The sequence below is a fragment of the Staurois parvus genome, unplaced genomic scaffold, assembly GCF_062004578.1.
Source record: "Staurois parvus isolate SC_StPar_1 unplaced genomic scaffold, SC_StPar_1.0 ptg000979l, whole genome shotgun sequence".
Taxonomy (NCBI): Eukaryota; Metazoa; Chordata; class Amphibia; order Anura; family Ranidae; genus Staurois; species Staurois parvus.
In genome coordinates, this window is record NW_028318775.1 from 171,749 (window position 1) to 195,382 (window position 23,634).

The 23,634-nt window shown below is 44.7% G+C and overlaps 1 protein-coding gene across 3 annotated transcripts; it reads right to left on the reverse strand.

Moving 5' to 3' along the window:
- Positions 1-4,514: 4,514 nt before the first annotated feature.
- On the reverse strand, positions 4,515-23,446 carry LOC149441486 (uncharacterized). 3 transcript variants are annotated; one of them, XM_089657277.1, is made up of 6 exons: positions 23,301-23,446; positions 20,446-20,535; positions 19,995-20,072; positions 19,423-19,581; positions 18,982-19,074; positions 4,515-7,911 (listed from the first exon to the last, which is right to left on the reverse strand). In XM_089657277.1, exons 3-6 carry the CDS (start codon positions 20,052-20,054, stop codon positions 7,750-7,752), a joined length of 474 nt encoding a protein of 157 aa, XP_089513403.1. In that variant the 5' UTR covers positions 20,055-20,072; positions 20,446-20,535; positions 23,301-23,446; the 3' UTR covers positions 4,515-7,749. The 3 variants fall into 3 exon arrangements, with proteins under 3 accessions (XP_089513403.1, XP_089513402.1, XP_089513401.1); XM_089657276.1 differs by lacking the exon at positions 4,515-7,911 and adding an exon at positions 16,443-18,196 and having other exon boundaries at positions 19,995-20,069; XM_089657275.1 differs by lacking the exon at positions 4,515-7,911 and adding an exon at positions 16,443-18,196.
- Positions 23,447-23,634: the final 188 nt, after the last annotated feature.

Consider the following 23,634-nt stretch of genomic DNA (forward strand, 5'->3'; position numbering starts at 1 on the left):
CCACCTAACAGTTCCAGTCAGTGCTGCCTATCAGTGCCATATGAGTACTGCCTTTCAGTGCCCATCAGTGATGCCTGTCAATGCCCATCAGTGCCGCCTATCAGTGCCCATGATTGCAGCCTCATTAGCGCACATCAGCGAAGGAGACAAATTACTCGTTTACAAAATTTTATAACAGAAACTAAGTAAAAAACTTTTTTTTTTCAAAATTTTCAGCTGTTTTCAGTTTGTTCATCACCCCCCCCCCCCCCCCCCCCCGAGGTGATTAAATACCACCAAAGAAAGCTCTCTGTGTCCCACACAAAGGGGGTGAAAGTTCCCGGAAGGCAAGGGGTGATAAACCTCAGGATTTCAGCTACATAAACAGTCAGGGCCGGTTGTCACTCGTGTCGCCCTCTGAAGAGGATCTGTATTCAGGTTGCTGTTCAGAGAACAATTGGCAGGCAGAGAGGAGGGGCTGTGTTGCTTCTTCATCACCAGTTTCAACCACTTGAGCCTCTTCTCGCTGGCCGAACGCAAATGTGCGACCTCCCGGAGTCTGGGCCGAGATGCTGAGCGGCTGCACATTTGCATTCTTTTAAAAAAGAACATACGTGCCGAGAGCGCGCCCTGCCCCCTCCCAGCACACGTGTCCGGGACTCACGGCAAGGGCCCGATCTCCTCTTTCCCGATCATGTGACCGGCATTATGGCGTGCCACGGCAGTCACATGACCCTAAACTCCGCCCCGTCTCCCAGCTTCTGAAACCCGTAAAGGGCCGGGAGGGGCCAAGGGGTTAAACCCTGAACCAGGGGCGGACTGACAACTCATGGGGCCCCCGGGCAATAGGGGATCATGGGGCCCCTGTGTCCTCGCCCAAACTCAAAAAAGCCTATGAAAAATGTACCAGGGGCATCTCATGGGGCCCCCTACTGACCCCGGGCCCTCGGGCAGTTTCCAAATGGTCAGTCTGCCCCTGCCCTTAACTAGCGGGCCACAATCACTCTTGTAGGGGCCCCTATGTATTGCGCTCAGCAGGTGGTACGGCCCGCTGAACTCTACAGGGGGATCATTTGTGCCGTGCTGCAGTGCAAAGCTGAATGGTGCCACTTTGCTGCCACACATTTCCCCCCCCCCCCAACACAAGTATAAACAATGCCTTAGAGTTTGAGAGAGCTGAACCCCCCCAGGAAAAAAAAATATGATCTGTGGCCCTGGAATGTCATGAAAGGAATCCTCTATGGATTAGAGCGGGGGTGGGCAACTGTGGCCCTCCAGCTGTTGGTGAACTACAAGTCCCATCATGACTCTGCCTTTGGGAGTCATGCTTGCAACTGTCAGTTTTGCAATGCCTCATGGGACTTGTAGTTCTACAACAGCTGGAGGGCCGCAGTTGCCCACCCCTGGATTAGAGCATTGTCAGCCCAACACATTGAGATGGATGGAACAGGCAGACATGTTCAGGAAGACACACGCACACGTATGTAGAGCTGTATCAGAGAAGACTTTACCTCAAATTTTCAGCACAAGGACTGAGGAAGGTGCTGAGCCGGTATTATTACTGCACCACAGGCTGACACTACAATGGAAGGAAGGGGGAGGCTGTTTTCAGGCCCCCCGCACTCATGGGTTGTGACATCTGAGGTAGGGGCAGTTTCAAGGCCCCCCTTCCCCTGCTTTCTCCTCAGGAGGTCAGATCACACCTGGTCCAGCTGTGGAAAATCTGCCCGGCAACATCCCCTGTCAGGTGACACAGGTGTGATCCACCCAGAGACAAGAGAAGTCAGCTGACCCTAGGGAACATTCTGGAAGGTCATATGACCTTTATCCTGGGGTCAGCTGACCTTTTGGAACCTTCCAGAAGGGTGTTAACCTGTATAAAGAGGGGCTCCGTGATTGGCTCTGAGCCGGTCTGCAGACCCCTGGCTATAATAGAGGAGCTGTCTGCAGGGATCGGGGACATGAGGAGCCGGATGTGCCGCCTGACAGAGATGGAGGAGAATGGATGCAGAGGTGCCGCTCCTCTCTCCACTCCCTCCACACAAGGATGGTCAGTCTACTCCAATACAATGATGGGAGCGGTGCAGGGGAGGGGGGGGGGGCGTTTATAAATGTCCTCCCCGCTTCCCTGCCTCTGAGCGCCCCCTAGGTAGGAGGACACAGCAGAACACCAATCGCTGTACAGGACCTCTGTGTGAGGTCCCGATCATGTGATCACTGATTGGCCAATCAGTGATCACATGAAGAGTAGTAAACAAGAGGTCACATGGTACAGGGCCATTCACAACAGCCTTGTACCATGTGACAAGCTGTGACCAATCACAGCTCACACAGTGTTTCTCAAAGGGTGCAGGAATGCAGCCAGAGAGAAGGAGAAATTATTGCTTTTACATCCTATATGGGTGTAAAAGCAATCAGTGTAAAAAAAAAAAAATCTTCATCACCCCCCACAAGTAGTACAGTGTCACCATGGTGACACTACTGCTAGGGTGACAGTATGTAAAAAAAAAAAATAATAAATAATAATATAAAAAAATAAAATAAAAATGTCAAAATTTTTTTGAAAAATTATAATTTTTGGTTATAAACTAATTTGGGTTTTTCTTTTTACTAAAAAGATAATGGAATATATTGTGGCCAAGATTTATTAGGAAAGATTATTTATTTGCAAAATTGTATAAGAAAAACACTTTTTTAAAACATTTTTGGGCTTTTTCATTTATATAGCAAAAAAAAATAAAAATCCCAGCGGTGACTAAATACCACCAAAATAAAGCTTTATCTGTCTCAAAAAAATGCTGAAAAAGGGGGGTGAAAGTGTCCGGACTGGAAGGGGGGGAAAGTGTCCGGACTGGAAGGGGGGGAAAGTGTCTGGACTGGAAGGGGGGGAAAGTGTCAGGACTGGAAAGGGGGGAAAGTGTCTGGACTGGAAAGGGGGGGGGGGGGAAGTGTCCGGACTGGAAGGGGGGGAAAGTGTCCGGACTGGAAGGGGGGGAAAGTGTCCGGACTGGAATGGGGGTTAAAGTGTCAGGACTGGAAGGGGGGGAAAGTGTCTGGACTGGAAAGGGGGGGGGGGGGGAAGTGTCCGGACTGGAAGGGGGGGAAAGTGTCCGGACTGGAAGGGGGGGAAAGTGTCCGGACTGGAATGGGGGTTAAAGTGTCAGGACTGGAAGGGGGGGAAAGTGTCTGGACTGGAAAGGGGGGGGGGGAAGTGTCCGGACTGGAAGGGGGGGAAAGTGTCCGGACTGGAAGGGGGGGAAAGTGTCCGGACTGGAATGGGGGTTAAAGTGTCCGGACTGGAAGGGGGTGAAAGTGTCCGGACTGGAAGGGGGTGAAAGTGTCTGGACTGGAAGGGGGGGAAAGTGTCCGGTCTGGAAGGGGGGGAAAGTGTCCGGACTGGAAGGGGGTAGAAGTGTCCGGACTGGAAGGGGGGGAAAGTGTCCGGACTGGAAGGGGGGTGAAAGTGTCCGGACTGGAAGGGGGTGAAAGTGTCCGGACTGGAAGGGGGGTGAAAGTGTCTGGACTGGAAGGGGGTGAAAGTGTCTGGACCTGAAGTGGTTAAAGAAGCAATGCCTTGTGTCCTGTCATCATCGGGTTTCCATGTCAGTAATTAAGGAAAACATTTGCTAGTCACATTGTACTACTCTGGGGGAGGGATCAGGATATTTTCCCCACACATTAGGATTGCTGATACCGATGTATTTCATTGATATTATCAACCATTGTTACTGAATGAAACTGATTCATTCAGTCTTTTGTTGTGATAAGCTGTGGTTGGGCAAAGCTCATCACATGGTACACATGAGTTGTAATTGGCCCTGTCTGTACCATGTGACCGCTGTGACCAATCACAGCTAACAACACAATTGTATACAAGGATGGCATGATAGGAAGCCATCCATTGTATACAATTATCATGTGATCTGTTGTGATTGGTCACATGACACTGGCAGAGGGTCGGTGCAGTGATCTGTCATCCTCTGTGTCCCGTGGAAACAGCTGGTGACAAATCACGCCACTTTCCTGCCCCCCGCGACCGTATGAGTGGCACCTTCTAACAGGATGCCATATGACGTCCACTCAGAAGGAGGAGCTTCCCGCCCGCCCATCAATCTGCTCTAGACCGGGCCTGAAGGTGTTCAGTAATGAAGTAATAAGGAATATCTTTGTGTGTGGACTGATTGCTGATTTTCGTCTCACGGGATCTTCTCTTGAAGGATTTGTATTGGGGTGACAACAGGATCTGTTGCTAGTGAGGCCGTAGTGGGTTGGATGGAGCACCTGGTTCTGGTTAGATACGGCTGGATTACTCTGAGGGTATCCCAAGGGGGTGAAATCTGAACAAAGCTTTACCTGGGATCCCTGGGGGCCCCATGCAAGAGAGGCTTTGTGGTTGGCTGCTCCAGCCCTGCAAGAACACTGTCCCCCCAGCTGAGGCCGAACCCTCCGCCATGTTGTGCCCTGCCATAGGCCTCCACACGACATTCCAGGCCATAGGCCTTTATATCCAAAGGAAGGAATGTCCACACTAGAAATAGGTTTGCTGCACTTTATTAATGGCATTTAGGAAGCCGCATTACAGTCACATTACAGGACATACATTCCGGAATCACTTGACATTACACAGTCAGTCACATTTAGCGGACGGTCTGCAGCAGTCACAAATGAAAGCATGTGCAGCACTTCAGCAGTTACCTACCTACAGTCTCTCCTCTGCCCAGGGTCATAGTACTCATAGTCAGGGCCATGGATAAGTGGGTACCACCATTCCTTCTGTACGGGACCCAGGCCAGCAGGGGGGCCCAGGCAGGCAGCTGGGTGAATCAGTTGTGGGTAGGGAGGGTGATCCACACAGGAGGGGAGGCAACAATTACTGGAACTGATCCCCTGTATGGCTCTCTCTGCAGCAGCTGAAAGCCAGCTCTTCTCTTCTCCCTCCTGCTGGCCCCATCTCCTCTGATTGGCTCCCTCATGAACCAGAGAACTTGATTAATGGATATTTGGCCCCCGGGTAACATATCCATATATCCGCTCTCCCCGGACCCCGCATTCACTATATCCGCTCTCCCCGGACCCCGCATTCACTATATCCGCTCTCCCCGGACCCAGCATTCACTATATCCGCTCTCCCCGGACCCCGCATTCACTATATCCGCTCTCCCCGGACCCCGCATTCACTATATCCGCTCTCTCCGAACCCCGCATTCACTATATCCGCTCTCCCCGGACCCCGCATTCACTATATCCGCTCTCCCCGGACCCCGCATTCGCTGTATCCGCTCTCCCCGGACCCCGCATTCGCTATATTTGCTCTCCCCGGACCCCGCATTCAGTATATCAGCTCTCCCCGGACCCCGCATTTGCTATATCCGCTCTCCCCGGACCCCGCACTCGTTATATCCGCTCACCCCGGACCCCGCATTCCCTATATCTGGTCTCCCCGGACCCCGCATTCCCTATATCTGCTCTCCTCAGACCCCACATTCGCTATATCCGCTCTCCCTTAACCCCACATTCGCTATATCCGCTCTCCCTTAACCCCACATTCACTATATCCGCTCTCCCCGGACCCCGCATTCCCTATATCTGGTCTCTCCGGACCCCGCATTCCTTATATCTGCTCTCCTCGGACCCCACATTCACTATATCCGCTCTCCCCCGATCCCGCATTCACTATATCCGCTCTCCCCAGACCCCGCATTCACTATATACGCTCTCCCCGGACCCTGCATTCACTATATCTGGTCTCCCACAGTATACAGAACATGGAAAAATTATTATTTTAGTAATTATAAACTGCTAAATCCCTTTTCTCATCAGCAAGATATATAAGTCTTGTGACTTCTATCAGTGTCCAGCTGAGCACTGGTTAAATCTTATAGGAGGAGTTTTCATTCTCTTCTAAATGTCCTATGAGGCTGCATCACTCCTTACTCTCTGTTTGAACAGCACTGATTGGCTCTGTGCTGATCACATGCACTCTCCCAAAGATAAAAAAATCTCTCTAGCCATACACACTACATTGAGCATGTGCAGAGTGACTCCTAGGGCTCTGTACTGTCAGCAGATGGATTGGGGACAGCAGATGAAGGGGAGGATCAGAGAAAACAGAATCAAACAGCCTTTTAACACAATGCAGAGGAATAACCCCTTAGGTTCCACAGTGAGTATAACAAGCACGCTTTACTGCATCTACAGACTGATTGTACTGTTGGGGGTTTAGCGACACTCTAAGTGTATTTTGATGGGTGGTCCACTGCATTTCTCTCCCTTGTGCCTTCAATGCATCCCCTCAAACTATGAATGCATATCTTGGTGCCTCCTAACTAAAATCTGTTCAGTCTATACACCTTAAATGGCTGCCTCCTGTTCCAAAAGTTTGTGGCCAATTGTTCGAAGATGTGGTAAGTATGGGGGGGGAGTGTTTGTGGGCGTGGTCCCCTGATTTCATTTTGAAAATCGGACCCCCTTACTCTCGGGGACAGTAGTCACTAGAAAGGTTTTCTTTAATGGTAAATTTCCATAAATAAATCTAGATGTTGTGAAGACGACTTGCTGAAGCTCAGACCAAGCATCAAAATGGGGAGGAAAGGGGATTTAAGTGACTTTGAACGTGGCATGGTTGTTGGTGCCAGACGGGCTGGTCTGAATATTTAAAAAACTGCTGATCTACTGGGATTTTCACGCACAACCATCTGTAGGGTTTACAGAGAATGGTCAGAAAAAGAGAAAATATCCAGTGAGCGGCAGTTGTGTGGAGGAAAATGCCTTGTTGATGTCAGAGGGGAATGGGCAGACTTGTTCCAGATGATAGAAAGGCAACAGCAACTCCAATAACAACTCGTTTCAACCAAGGTGTGCAGAATACCATCTCTGAACACACAACACATCCAACCTTGTAGCAGATGGGCTACAGCAGCAGAAGACCACACCGGGTGCCACTCCTGTCAGTAAAGAACAGGAAGCCGGGGCTACAATTCACACAGGATCACCAAAATTGAACAATGGAAGATTGGAGAAACGTTGCCTGGTCTGATGAATCTGGATTTCGGCTGCAACATTCAGATGGTAGGGTCAGAATTTGGCGTAAAAACCATGAAAGCATGGATCCATCCTGCCTTGCATCAACGGTTCAGGCTGGTGGTGGTGGTGTCATGGTGAGAGGGAGATTTTCATGGCATTAGCAAGGTGGACCTAATAAAGTGGCCAGTGAGTGTAGAAGGGAAGTAACACTTAAAAGCTGTAGAAAACAAATGAAGTAACAAATTACCTTGTTGTGTAACTTATCTTTCAACTTGTTGTTGTTTTGTTTTTTAATTTTCGCTTTGCTTGTACAATATGAACACAATTTGGAGTAGGCTGGACTTCTCATGTCTCTGCGCTCTTATAGTATCAAAAAGAATAATCAGATGGGACTTTTGAGGCACAACATATTTTATAAAACACATTTTTACTTCATCCATAGAGAAGGTATTTAACCAACATACTTCATCCATTAATGTAATTAATGTTAAATACCTTCTCTCTTTATATAAGGATGATATACAAATGTGTTTTATAAAATGTGTTGTGCCTCAAAAGTCCCATCTGATTATTCTTTTTGATACTACAATAGATTTAGGGATGTGACATATCGTTTTTGGATTTTAGATTTTGGTTGTCTCTCTGCTCTTATTTGTGGTGTGGTTTGGAGACGGAAATTAATCTGGAATCCTGTGATTGGAATTTTTAATTTCTAAAAAGTGAAAGTGGAACAAGGTTCAGAACATCTTAGTCATTTCCCACAACTCGGACGTCTTTCACAGTTCTCTTGCAGTGGATCCGGGATGGATGGAACAATGAGGAGCGGACTGAAAATTGCACATGTGATCTCCTTTCTTCTCCTCCTGGGATCAGGTCAGTGTCACTCTTCTGTGTATAATGTCCTTGTACCTGAGGATACATTACAGACAATTATTATTATACAGTATTTATAAAGCGCCGATAGTTCGCTCAGCGCTGTACATTACAAAGGGGGACAGAACAATACCAATACAATGCAAAACATGAGGGGATCGAGGGCCCTGCTCTTTGGAGCTTACAATCTAGGAGATACATTACAGAGCCGGACAATGGAGGTTCTCTGGCCTGTGTCCTCCTAGAAGGGATTCTCACGGCCCTTCCCTCTGTGTCCAGCAATCCATACATAAAAAGTTAAAGCGGAACTCCAGGAAAAGTAAAAATCCTCCCTGCACCTGCTACCAGCTAGTTTATGTCTAGGGGGATGGGGGGGGGGGTAACAGTTTTGATTGTCCACTTCCCCGTAGATTCCTCTGCACTGCTATACTGGTCTCTGCAGCCTCTGCTCCCCCATCCCCTGGTGGTCTGAGCCCCTCTGTAGTCATCAAGACCAATGCAGAGACCCCAACCCTAGCTGGATGTTAGGAAACCGAGAGCCAGTCCACAGTTGGAGCCAAGGGGAGTGCTGTTTGCTGGAGAATCGGGAAATGCTTTATACGTCCTCTAGACTAAAAGGAACAGTTAACTCTTGCAGTGCGGGTGCCGTCCCACTGCAAGGGAGAACCTCATCACTTTAAACCCGAACACATATTAATGACACAGATTCTGAGTCTAATTTAATACAGATAAGGCACTGAGTGAGTTTAATTACCACCTTAATCAGTCCCAGAACCTGTGTAATTAATGTGTGTTCGGCTTTCAAGGGATGAGGTGACCACCCTACCGGAGTTGGAGGCCGGAGGCTTTAACCACTAAAAGAATATTATGAACAGGAAATGAGTAATATGTTGAGTAATAGTAATACATATCGCTATCTTGCAAGAAAATCCTACTAAACAATATAAAAAAGAATTGGAAAAAATAGTGAAATATGGACGTAGGAAGGGCATACTAAATATAAAAGAAGAAAAAAAATCTAATTCCATCTTTATGTAAACTACCGGTCATATACATGGCTCCAAAAATTCATAAAGATAGCAGACAACCCCCCAGAAGGCCAATTATTAATTGATAGATTCTCTATCAGCTAGAATGGGGGAGTATGTAGATTGTTTCTTACAACCACTAGAAGCGCAGACACCAGCGTATACGAAGGATACCAAACACATCATACAATTAATTCAGAATATAGAGGTAACACAACAAACTGTCCTTAGTACAGATGATGTATCAGTACTAAACACGAATACAATATGAAGGGGCAATTAACCACTTGTTGTCCACCTGCTGTTTATAAATGGCAGGATGGTGGCACTCCAGGGGCGGGTTGCTGTTCATAAACGGCACCCGCCATTTCTAGCTGTGTGCGCTCCCTGGGAGCGCGCAGCACCGTGATCCGGTTCCCACTGTGTCCTCTGGACACAGTGAAACACCGATCGTTGGACGGGACCTCTGTACGAGGTCCCGATCATGTGATCACTGATTGGCCAATCAGTGATCACATGCAAAGTAGTAAGCAGGATGTCACTTGTGACATCATTGCTTACTACGTGTGAAATCTGTGAATGATCACAGAGGTCACATGGTACAGGGCTATTCACAACAGCCTTGTACCATGTGACAAGCTGTGACCAATCACAGCTCACTCAGTAGTTCTCAATGGCTGCAGGAATGCAGACAGAGAGAAAGAAATGATTGCTTTTACATCCTATAATGGGTTTAAAAGCAATCACTGTAAAAAAAAATCTTCATCACCCCCCACAAGTAGTACAGTGTCGTGTCACCATGGTGACATTGTACTGCTAGGGTGACAAAAAAAAAAACTAATAATAATAATAAAAAAAAAAGTAAAATAAATGTTTAAAAATTATAATTTTTGGTTAAAAACGAATTTGGCTTTTTTTTTTTTTTACTAAAAAGATAACAGAATGCATTTTGGCCAAGATTTATGATGAAAGATTTATTTGCTAAATTTTATAAGAAAAACACTTTTTTTCAAAATTTTTTGACTTTTTCATTTACATAGCAGTGAATAAATACCGCCAAAATAAAGCTTTTTCTGTCTAAAAAAAATGGTAACAAATTCATATGGGTACAGTGTTGCATGACCGCGCAATTGTCATTCAAAGTTTGATAGCGCTGAAAGCTGAAAATTGCCCTGGACAGGAAGGGGGTGGAAGTGTCCAGACTGGAAGTTGGGGGGAAAGTGTCCAGACTGGAAGTTGGGGGGAAAGTGTCCGGACTGGAAGTTGGGGGGGGGGAAGTGTCCGGACTGGAAGTTGGGGGGGGGGAAGTGTCCGGACTGGAAGTTGGGGGGGGGAAGTGTCCGGACTGGAAGTTGGGGGGGGGGAAGTGTCCGGACTGGAAGTTGGGGGGGGGAAGTGTCCGGACTGGAAGTTGGGGGGGGGAAGTGTCCGGACTGGAAGTTGGGGGGGGGAAGTGTCCGGACTGGAAGTTGGGGGGGGGAAGTGTCCGGACTGGAAGTTGGGGGGGGGAAGTGTCCGGACTGGAAGTTGGGGGGGGAAGTGTCCGGACTGGAAGTTGGGGGGGGAAGTGTCCGGACTGGAAGTTGGGGGGGGAAGTGTCCGGACTGGAAGTTGGGGGGGGAAGTGTCCGGACTGGAAGTTGGGGGGGGAAGTGTCCGGACTGGAAGTTGGGGGGGGAAGTGTCCGGACTGGAAGTTGGGGGGGGAAGTGTCCGGACTGGAAGTTGGGGGTGGAAGTGTCCGGACTGGAAGGGGGTGGAAGTGTCCGGACTGGAAGGGGGTGGAAGTGTCCGGACTGGAAGGGGGTGGAAGTGTCCGGACTGGAAGGGGGTGGAAGTGTCCGGACTGGAAGGGGGTGGAAGTGTCCGGACTGGAAGGGGGTGAAAGTGTCCGGACTGGAAGTGGTTAAGGCAGCTAAATGGGCATTAAAAAATACTCCACATTTACATGAGTTTATCAAAAAATGTCTAACATTTTGTCTTAAACATAATTATTTTTGGTACCAGGGAGTATATTATACAAACAGTGGGAGCGGCTATGGGAGCTGAGTTTGTTCCCAGCATTGCAAACGTATATATGGCTGAATGGGAAGAGGAAACTGTTTCTGAAAATGTAAAGAAGGAAGTAACCCTGTACAGATTTATTGACGATCTTATCATAGTGTGGCAGGGAGAACAAAACTCCTTACATGAATTCCTGGTCAACCTGAATAATAATGATAAAAATATTAAATTAAGTTGGGAGATGAATCCTTACAACATACATTTTCTGGACTTAGAAATGATTAGAGATGAGAATGTAATCTACACTAAAACAGATTTTAAAAAGTACTGATAGAAATGCCTACATTCCTACTAATAGTTGTCATTCCAAACCATGGCTCACAAACATCCCAAGGGGACAATTTATATGTATTAAGAGAAACTGTAGTAAATCTCAAGATTATGAAATACAAAGTCAAAATATAGCAGAAAGATTTATACAAAAAGGTTACCAGGAAAAAGAGATTGAGAAGGAAAGAAATAAAATAAGGGAGCTTAACAGAAATGAACTATTATTAGATAACAAACCCAAAGATAAGGGGGATATGGATATATCGGTAGTTTTGGAATATAATCAACAATCCGAAGCGATATCAGCGCATTATCCATAGACATCGGAATCTATTAAAACAGAGTAAGCATTTGAAGAATATCCTATCAGAACAACTTAGATTTATATACAAAAAAGCCCCCAATCTAAGAGATAAATTAATTTGGAATATTATTGAACCCCCTAATAATAAAAATAGAACTAGTTTCTTCACAGGTATAGGATTGTATGCTTGTGGAAGATGCTACAGTCACAGCAGGGTTAATAATAATATAAAAAGGAGAATCACATTTACAGGTAAGGAGTACAAAATTCAGCAATTTATATTGTGCGACACCAAAGGGGTCGTGTATGCTTTAAAATGCTCATGTGATCTGATTTCTATAGGCAGAACCAAAAGAGCTCTGATAGATAGAATGAAGGAACATGTATATAATATAAATAGAGGTTTTAAACATCACTATCTATCACAACATTTTCATATAGCACACAATAAAGATGCCAGCAGGGGCGGACTGACCATTCATGCACTCGGGCACTGCCCGTGGGCTCGGGGTCAGTAGAGGGCCCCAGAAGATGCCCCTAGTACCTTTCATAGGCTTTTTTTGGTGTGGTTTGAGTGTAGGTGAGGACACAGGGGCCCCATGATCCCCTATTGCCTGGGGGCCCCATGAGTTGTCAGTCCGCCCCTGGATGCCAGGCAACTACAGTTTTAGGGGATAGAGAAACATATCAGCTGCTGGAGGAGAGATAACAAAATTAGGGAACTCTGAAAAAAAGAATCAAGGTGGATTCATGAAATGAAGAGTTTAGCACTTCTAGGTTTAAATAAAGAATTTGACCTGTAATACACGATTTTAAAATAAAACACTAAAATACTGTATTTTTAAAAATGCAGGTGACATTATAGATATGTTGCTTGCACATCATTTATAAAATAGAAGGGAGTACAGGGTGGGGTATAAACATCCACCTCCCCTACACTAGTATAGCTTTCTGTTTTAATTTTAATTACATTTTTATTTTATCCTATTTTTATTTCTATACATTTGTAGCACACCCTTGAGTGTTACTTGAATAAACTAAAACAAAAACAACATGTGCCACAAGAACTATGTGAAAAATATGAAAGTGAATGCTGCTGTGCCTTGATAAGAATCAAAAAGATTGATAAAAAAAAAAAATCAAAAAAAAAAATCAGTGAAACAATAAAACAGCGCAAAACATGAAATGAATCAAAAGTAATTTTACACAAATCATAATAAATTCTGTGGTTATAAAATAAATGTCCAAAACCACCAAAATGAAAATATATACAATTTGTGTCCAAATACAAAAAGTGATGAAACCAAAAAAAAAGAAAGTCCCCTTTAAACATGCAAATAGTACTAGAAAAATATTTTAGGATAAGTGTAATACAGAGAAAACAGGTTCAGCTCCCACCTGAATCTGGTGACACCTCTGATTATACCCAGAGCACTTCAACACTCTGAGAATTTAGAACCTCCCAATGCCCAGAATGCACTAAATAAGCAGTAAATTATTAACTATTTCAGACTGGTTCAGAGAAATACAGAGAGTAGAAGCAGAGACAGCAGTACGTGTTGAGATAATTAGGTGTAAGTTGCTCATTAACATTTATTTTGTTTCCAAGGGTGGGAAAGGTGTCTAGTGGAGGGAGTCATGAAGCTCACCTGGCAGGGGGTCTTCATGAGGAATTTGAGCTGTGAATGGTCATTAACATATCTTTTGTTTCCAAGGGTGGGAGAGGTCTGAGGTGTGAATTGGTCATTACAATGTGTGACAAGCTTGGTAGGAACATCCTGTGTTCAGTGTTTTGTCCATCTGAGTACCTTGAAAACGCTTTGCATTCATTTTTCATGATGAAAAAAGGCTCTGGACAGCATCGGGAACTTGAAGAGTTAAAAAAAAATTTCAAACGCAAAACACCTATATAAGCGTCTTGCGTTTGACACGCTGATAACATCAACTGCTGAACGCAAGTTTTCTGCATTAAAAAAAAAAAAAAAAAAAAAAAAGGCATAAAAGCTCTTGAACGTGAGTTTATCAGCTGCAGTGTACATGGAGCCCAAGTCTGAGGATTGGAGAGCAGGCTTTCTCATGACCATTCTCCAGAGATGAACAGCAAATGCAGCAACATCACAATCCCCTTCCATCAGAGTACTCACTGTCTCCGGACTGTCCTCTAGGCAGCATTAACAGTAGTAGAAATCCTCTCTCTCCAAACTTTGAGAAACACGTGCACTTGAGTGACTGTAATCCTGAGTGTCGGACAGCACAGTCCTTGGTTTGCACACGGCCCTCCTGCAACAGTTCCTCTGGGTACACCCAGCCCAGTGTATGAGTTCTAGCAGCCCAGAGGGTGAGACCTTTCCAGCTTTACACAAGCAGCCCATACTCCATGTGGTCCCAACCCGAAATGTCTCCTTCCTCGTGTGTGTGTTTCTTAGCCCCTTTCCTCTTCTCCTCCTTCCTCAACAGCCAATCACAAGTTCAGCTACAGCATTGCTGCTATGGGTGGATCCTTCCCAGCTGTAGCGACAGCCAATCACAGCACATTCCTGTTTTTTTTCCTGTCTGTCGCTCACAAAGAGAAAAAAAAAAAAAAAAAAAGAGGAAAAAAATGCTTTGCAGCTGTTGTTTAAAACTTAAAGCAACCAGCACTCTTCTACACATCTTATTAATATTATTTCAGATATTGTATGCATTTAACATGTAACATTTCGGTGCATTGTACATAACCATTGTACATAACCATTGTACATAACAGTGATGGCGAACCCGTGGCACGCGTGCCACAGCCGGCACGCCGAGCCTTATCTGTGGGCACGCCAGGAGAATCCAGCGGCGCGCTGTCTTCCCGGCTTCTGTAGTGTGCGTGACAGCCGGGTCCCAAGTGCGCATGCACAAGAAGCAGTGCTCTTTGTGAATGGTAAGGCGGTACCTGGGACACATGACAGATCCCAGAAGCCGCTGGACCAATCACAAAGCGCAGCGCTTCTCGCGCATGCGCACTGAGCATCCGGCTGTCCGACGAGCGCCCACACTACAGAAGCCAGGAAGACAGCGCGCGGCTGGATCGAGGAACAGGTAAGAAAAAAAAAAAAAAAAAAAAAAAAACTCTGCGGAAGTAAGAGCGGGTACCTGTCAAATTCAGGTACCCGCTCCCCCTCCCTCCCCAAAGGTCAGCAGTCATCTCCTGTGCTGTGTCCGCAGTCTCCGGTCATCTCCTGTGCTGTGTCCGCAGTCTCCGGTCATCTCCTGTGCTGTGTCCGCAGTCTCCGGTCATCTCCTGTGCTGTGTCCGCAGTCTCCGGTCATCTCCTGTGCTGTGTCCGCAGTCTCCGGTCATCTCCTGTGCTGTGTCCGCAGTCTCCGGTCATCTCCTGTGCTGTGTCCGCAGTCTCCGGTCATCTCCTGTGCTGTGTCCGCAGTCTCCGGTCATCTCCTGTGCTGTGTCCGCAGTCTCCGGTCATCTCCTGTGCTGTGTCCGCAGTCTCCGGTCATCTCCTGTACTGTGTCCGCAGTCTCTGGTCATCTCCTGTACTGTGTCCGCAGTCTCCGGTCATCTCCTGTACTGTGTCCGCAGTCTCCGGTCATCTCCTGTACACTGTAAAATCCAATTAGTAAACCTTACTTAAAAAAAGCATGCAAACCGATTGCCTCAAAAAAACCAAGTAAAACTAGAATAAGAATTGTATTTTCTTCTTACAAATGCTTATTGAGTGTGGTGAACTTACACTTTAGTATACACAACTAACAAAAAATAGTGAATAGTACTTGGAAATTTTACGTTAGGTGAAATCTTAACTTAGTATGGAGTACTCAGATTTGTCATTTAAAATAACAAAATCATTTTAAGTTAAGTTTACTGTGTAATGTATTCCAAATGACACATTTATTTAGGTTGGGCTAACTAATGTGATATTTTCTGCAACTCTGAATATTGAGTTGTGGTTACTTGCACAGCAATCTGATTTACTTGTTAAAACCATGCAAACCGATTGCCTTAAAAAAACCCAAGTAAGTGTTACTTGTTTTATTTTAGTTTTATCCAGACATCCATTTTACATTAACATCTCCCATCTGCCCAATACTGCAGACAAGCGGCGCAGGCAGGCCAGACTATCTAACTGTATGGCATGGGCCTGTTTCTGGGTTTGGCACCCCCTGCCTACCCATGCTGTGATGGGATGCAGTACACATCAATCAACAGGTTTCAGCCAATGATTGTGGCTGAAACCTGCTGACCGGCTCTTTCAAATCACATTTACACAGACACAGCCAGATCACTGTGCTGTGAACAGAGGTCGTGTTTCTTCTCCCGACAACTAAATCTGTTAACAACAGCACATAAGACACACATTACACTTCACAGATAACCACCCCCCCCCCCGTCAGTGTATTAATACAGTGTACATTATTGTCTGATCACTGTATTAGTGTCACTATTGAAGTCAGTTGGTGTCCCTCCCAGCCAGTGTGTTAGCTCTAGATTGCCCACCACTCCATCACAGTCATACTATGTTGCTGTACCGTCATTACAGTATAGAATCTATAGCTGTGTAAATTCCATATGTGTAGACACAAACCAATTAATATACACTTATTTGGATTTTGTTTTAACCAGAATACAATCATTTTTTTCAGAATACCAATATTTTTTATTGGATGTTTTGTGACAAATCTCTATCTATTAAAAACCCAGTGGAGATCAAATACCACCAAAATAAAGCTCTGAGTGAAAAAAAAAAAATTGTATATAAAATTTAATTTGGGTACAGCATTACATGGCTGCGCAATTGTCAGTTAAAGTAGCATGGTGCTGAATAGAAAAAAAAATGACCTGGTCATGAAGGGGCAAAAGCGTCTGCGGGGCAAGTGGTTCCATTCTTTCAGGTACATATAAATAAATGACTGTTCCAAAGTTCAAATACAATTTTTTTTATTTTTCTTACTGTTATAAGAAAAAACATTGTTCTTTAAAATTTTGTTACATAACAACTCGCTTTTGAAAACATTTAGGCCTCGTTCACACCATGAGGTTTTGTGCACCTTTTTCTGCAAGAGAATGAAAACATCTTCTGCGCTATGTTGATACCACAAAACTAAATTAAAGTGGTTGTAACCCTTCCATATATACCTAGTGAAGTGACTGGCCTTAGGTGATACAGAGATGAAACATCCTCCTACACAAGTTATACCTGTTAATCTGCAGTCTTCACTACAGCCATTTAAAGTGCTGTATTTATAAAGCTTGTCCGAGAGTTCAGAAAACAGAGGGTGGAGAGCTGAAAAGAAACTCTGCAGAAATTCAGTGAGGAGAGCTCTAAGAACTGTTTGGTGGGATGAGACACCTCCTTCCCAGGAACAGAGCTGAGGCTGTTAATCTGCTAGAGGGCCCTCCAGTCACCTTTTTTCTCTTGGTGTCAGGAAAAAAAAACTTGTCAGAAGTGATTCATGCCAATATGGAGAAATGAAGCAGCAGAAATGAAATTATACTCATTGCTTTTAATGGAGACAAGTACACACTGTAGAGGGATATACTTTGTTCATATTTCATGTCTGAAGTTTACAACCATTTTAATAGTAGTTTTCCTCCATGCCATTTTACACCTTACTCACAATAGGTCCACTAAATTAACTCTGCCTGCAAGTAAAGGACCTTTTACAGGATGAGTAGGAACTAGTGAACACTTTGCATATACAAGAGATGTACAAGCTGGCCAACTGTATCAAAATGATCTGTCTCTGGTCCTTGCATACCAAATCACCAAAATAGAAAATATAGCCATAGCTCATTGCATATATCACAATTGATATTAAAGTTGACCAACTGCCTCAAAGTGATTTGTACTTACATGGAATAAACTCGGTGCATATATTATAGAGATGTACAAACTAGACAACTGCATCCATGAGTTTATTCCACGCAAGTACAGATCACTTTGAGGTAGTTGGTCAGCTTTAATATCAATTATGATACATGAAATGAGTTTAGCCCACATTGGTAATATACAACCACTCAGGTACTGTATGTTTGTTGTATGATCAGAGATAGATTACTTTGAGGCAATTGAACATCAATTGCAATATATGAAATTACTTTAGCCTGTATTGGTTCTGTACAACCACTGAGGTATGCCTATATTTTCTATTTTGGTGATTTGGTATGCAAGGACCAGAGACAGATCATTTTGATGCAGTTGGCCAGCTTGAACATCTATTACAATAAATTTAAAAACAGCACACTAAGGTTTCTGAGCTCTGTGACGTCAGCTAACTTTAGTCTACTGAAAACAGGTCACAGGCATGCAGAAAAACAAAACAAAACAAAAAAAAAAAAAAAAAAAACATTCTAGCACAACAGGAGATTCTTCAGACTTTTGCAGTTTTGGTGGGAGTTTGTTCTCCCACATGCCAAGCATCACTCTTTGAATGAAGTTAAAAGTGTTTTGATGGCTTTAGGGTATTCCAGGTGTAAAGCATATAAAAGTCCAACGATGAGGCAAAGTGCTTGAGGTAGGTTCTGGAGATCCTCCATTACAGTACCTCCCTCGGCTATGATGGCAATAGACACTGGGTCAGGGTGGAGATGATTTGGAGAAGCAGGCACACTTTCATCAATGACAGTCATCAGTCCAACAGGTAAACGTGCCCAGACCTCATCACTGTCAAAAGGCTATACAAAAACAAACATGATCATTTGTCACTGTGTTGTATATGGTTAGTTTTAGCTTCAAGGTAAGGGTCAAAGTCAATCTATTTTTGGAAGATTTCTTCCTTTAAAGCATTTTTTTAAGCGGTTCTAAAGGCAGGTTTTTATTTTAATGCATCTATGCATTAGGATAAAGCACCTTCTGTGTGCAGCAGGTCCTCATTAACTGAGACAGCAGTGGGGCACCATTACCTCCCATTGTATTCAAAGTTAGTGAGCCAATGAGGAGAGATAGGAGGTAGGGCCAAACCGCAGCTCTGTGTCTAAATAGACACACACAGCCTTGGCACAATTGCCCCATACAGCTGCTGGCTATAGGGGCACTCAGCAGGAGGGAGGGGCCAGGAGTGCTAGCAGGAGACCCGAGAATAGGAGGGTCTGGGCTGCTTTGTGCAAAACCAACTGCACAAAAGGTAGTAAGTATAACACGTTTGTTATATTTAAACAAAAAAACACACAAGGACTTTAATATCACTTTCAATTAGATAGATATATACACACACAAAAAAGGGTATAATCCATCTGGATACACAAAGTAGTTGTAATGATACAGTTCTACTAACACGTCTAAGTTGCAAAATTGTGTTCAGGCATTAACATTTGTTTTACCCTCCCTCACTAAGGGATTACATTTTATAAACTGCCATGCCCACCACTGTACTAGTGATATAATAAGTATTAATCTGTATTTCTAAGGAATACAAAGCAAATCCCCCCACAACTGCCAAGGTGCAACTATGATAACTTACGAAGCAGGTGATGTAGAATGTACTGGGGTCATCACCAAGTAGAACAGGGAAGCCTCGGAGCACAAGGGTGTGCATTGCTGTCACATCAGGTTTCTAGAAGTAAATTATCAAAAGTTCAGTTTAATATTGCATAAAATGTAAACCTACATGTTTATGAAACAAATATCACACTATTTGACAGTTCAGGAAAGTTACTGATTGAAGTTATTTAAATTACACCCATAGCTGCAATGTTTTAACATCATTGGATCACAACTTCTCAAGACCACTTTCAAATATTGAAATCAATACAGGTAGCAACATAGGCCAAAAGGGATAGTAGTAGAGGTTACAGGTTGTAAATTTATGGTATCTTACATATTTCTGTATATTAAAACAAAGTGAATCAAGAAAGGTTTTGTAAGTTGAGAACAAACAAAAAGAGGGTTGCAGTAGACTCACCTCTGAATTAATTTGCTGCACAAACATGGACAATGTCTCTCCAAAACTTCCTTTCTTGGACTTGAAGATTGTGACAAAGCATGGTGCGTATCGATCCAGAGCATCAAAAAAGTTATTTTGCAGATTTGTGGTGGCTATTCTATTGAACTCTGCAAACACCTACAACACAAAAACAAAACAAAAAAAATCTCTTTTGCCCTAATATTTGAATAAGTTTCTCCCAAATTCTCCAGTGCCCCAGCAGGCAAATCCTTGTCCTCCCTCTCTCTGTGGTTCCCCCAGCTTTTTCCTCACCTTTACCTGTGAAGTTTAGTAGTTGGTAAGGAAGAAAAGTCTACCTTACAAACTATTGAACTCTGCATTCAGAGATCATTGGTTTGTAAGCCAACACAAAACTGCTTAACTCCTAATTTTACTTACCAACTACTGAACTCTACCTTACAAACTACTGAATTCTATATGTATAGTTCAGTAGTTTTGTGAACCAGAGCTCAGAAGTTTGAAAGGCAGAGTTCTAAGTAGACCTATTGCAGGAAAATCCATTAAAATATTACTAGCTATTGGCATCTTACCTCCGGTGTACTGAAGCCCACTTTGACAAAGAGTCTGTTCAAGGAAGAGATCTCAGGCATCTGCTGTGAGCAATTCTTCTGAAAAGGACACAATTCCTTACTTAAAAATAAGTTCCCCCTTACAGCCTAGTGGTTAGTAGATTACAGACAGACACAGTCTTTGATACCGTATGTGCATTCTTTATAAGCATAGGAAACTACAGCAAACATTGAAAAAAAAATACTACAATAAAAAATTACATGAAACATTCAATTTTAAGTTAAGTGGTTATGATAAGTTCAATGGTTTAAGGCAGCATCCAGAGTTCACTGGTTTGTAATGCAGTTTATATTTACCGCCTCCATCCTGAACACAGGCTTTTGTGCCCTGTAGCACCCCCCTTCTTGGTGGGCAGTATCTGCATCCACTCCCCCATGTGGTCAGTGTTTGTGTACCCCAGAAAATACTCACAATGGCAGAGACTGTCCAGTCGGTAATTATGGATCAAGGATTACCATCACACAAGGTAAAATCCTCCTCTGTAGAATGGATCGTTGTTGACTGAAAGAGTAGAGTACAGGAAAAATGGTCATAACTGTAATAAAAGCTGTGTCTGTGCCCCTTGTCCTTTGTGGTCAAGTGTCTTTTCATCCAGCGCTCCCCCCCCCACAATAGGTTTGAAGATTGCCACCATACAAGCATTCATAGAACAGAGTGATTGTAGAGAGACAGCACAATGTGCTCCTGGTGGTCAGACGCCAAGCCCCTGGCGTTCAGTGGCTGCTCCCCCATTCAAATAGTGCTTGTTGGCTGCGTCCTTTTCTTGCCAGTCCATGGCCACATGCACCCCTCCCCTTGCTGGTTGGTGGCCACACCCCCATCCTCCTTGCTGGTAGTCCGTAACTGCGCCCCCCCAGGCCCCAGATGATCAGTGTCCACACTCCATCTACAGGGTTGCCAACCTACCAAAATAAATTTACTGATAAGACACCCACGAATTACTGATACAGCCAAGTTTTTACTGCCATTTTGACAATTACAGTTGTAAGTGCAAATTTCAGTATTTAAGTTACAATTAAGTACAATATATAATTAGCAATGTGAGACAATCTGAAGGCAAAAAGTTTTTTGATAAAGTAAGGCAGTTATTAAAACCCATTAGTTTTCTGTCATCCCTGTCCAACTCAAGAGATTTCCTATTAACCACTTTAGCCGCAAAAGGATTTGCCCCCTTCCTGACCAGGCCATTTTTTGCAATACAGCACTGCGTTACTTTAACTGACAATTGCACGGTCATGTGACACGGTACCCAAACAGAATCGATGTTCTTTTTTTCCCACAAATAGAGCTACTTTTGGTGGTATTTGATCACCTGTGCGGTTTTTACTTTTTGCGCTATAAACAAAAACAGAGCAACAATTTTGAAAAAAATATAAATTTTTTACTTTCTGCTATAATACATAGCCAATAAAAAAAATGTAAAAAAAAAAGTCAATTTTCTTCATCAATTTTGGCCGATATGTATTCTGCTCTATGTTTTTAGTAAAAAAAAATCCCAATAGACATATATCGATCGGTTTGCGCAAAAGTTATAGTGTCTACAGACTACAGGAAAGATTTATGGTTTTTATTTTTATTTGATTTTTACTAGTAATAGTGGCGATCAGCAATTTTTAGCAGTACTGTGACATTGGGGCGCACACTTGTGAACCATTTTGGGAACCAGTGACACCAATACAGAGATCAGTGCTAAAAAAAAGCACTTTTTCTGTATTGGTGTCACTGGGAGGGAAGGTGCTAACACTAGTGAGATTGGGAGGGGTTAAGTGTGTTCCCTGGGCATGTTCTAACTGTGAGGCTGTCCAATGGAGCAGAGTGATCTGCCTCCTGATGACAGGGAGGCGGGGATCCTTCCGCTCCTTACCGAGAGAACCGTGAGCTGCCTTGTTTACATAGGCAGCTCACCGTTCTCCTCTCATAGTGAAGATTGTCGGGTAGCTGGTGGCAATCAAGCCTACCGGACACCTGCGCTGTCTCCCGCTGTGTTTGGAGACAGTGACAGCGGAGCACGTGGGCACCTCACCTGCCTGCCTGCACCCTCGATGTACAGTTATGGGATTTAGCCTGCACGTGCCGCCCTGTTGCCATATATGTGCGCGGAGGCGGTGTGAAACAGGTTAATTTCTGTTTCATAGCCAACACTGAAAGTGAAGGGAAATCCATGGTAGCCACCAGGATCACCAGAAAGTTTGTCTCCAATTCTAAAATTTTGCCTTTATTCCTGTTTTAGATTCTTCTACTCTTAGTGAAAAGGAGAGGAAAAAAATCTACCAAACTGGGGCATGAGGGAGAGAAAAAACACACACTGAGACTGCTGCACATTGCCCCCCCGCCCCAGACTGCAGAGGGACACAGATATGGAAGCACACATTGAACAGAACTTAGCTTTTCCCATGCACTCCCTCTCTCCAGATCACAGTGCAACACACACTCACCTCCAGAGATGATACTAAATCCCAAGAGGGAATGGCAGTCACAGAACTCAGCTTTTCCCCCACTCTTCCTCTCTCCAACTCACACAGCCCCCACCTTCCTGATCACACACAGCCCTCAGCCCCCACCTTCCTGATCACACACAGCCCTCAGCCCCCACCTTCCTGATCACACACAGACCTGGCCCCCCTCCTTCCTGATCACACACAGACCTGGCCCCCCTCCTTCCTGATCACACACAGCCCTCAGCCCCCACCTTCCTGATCACACACAGCCCTCAGCCCCCACCTTCCTGATCACACACAGACCTGGCCCCCCACCTACCTGATCACACACAGCCCTCAGCCCCCACCTTCCTGATCACACACAGACCTGGCCCCCCACCTTCCTGATCACACACAGACCTGGCCCCCCACCTTCCTGATCACACACAGCCCTCAGCCCCCACCTTCCTGATCACACACAGCCCTCAGCCCCCACCTTCCTGATCACACACAGACCTGGCCCCCCACCTTCCTGATCACACACAGCCCTCAGCCCCCACCTTCCTGATCACACACAGACCTGGCCCCCCACCTTCCTGATCACACACAGCCCTCAGCCCCCTCCTTCCTGATCACACACAGACCTGGCCCCCCTCCTTCCTGATCACACACAGCTCTCAGGAGAAGCAGACACTGAACACCAAGGAGGAGTGGCATATTACAGCACATGGACTTTCCCGCGCGCTTCCTCTCTGCAGCTCACACTGCTCAGGCACCTCCACTACATCTCAGATCTGTCTTCAAGTCCATCCTTCAAGTCCAATTGCCCACATTTCCCACTGTACTCACTCCATGTCTCTCACACCCTCTTCAGCAGCTCTTCTTTCTCCTGGACGTCCTTCCAGTCTGATGTCCACGTGCTTTCTGCCTGCATACTGTTGTAGCTTAGCTGGGACCTCTGCTTCTCATTGGTGCAGACAACTGTCAGTCACTAATAAGCCCATGTCCTATTGGAAGTAGGGAGGAGGAAATTGTAGGTGACTGGAGATAGGACAAATAATGATTGAGGCTCTGAGGCTGTGTATGGATATACACTTGTATTCCTGTGTGCATGTAAATGATTATATACAGAGTATAGACAGAGACTAAGTGTACTTTGTATTTTTTTCTTGCACACTTTACT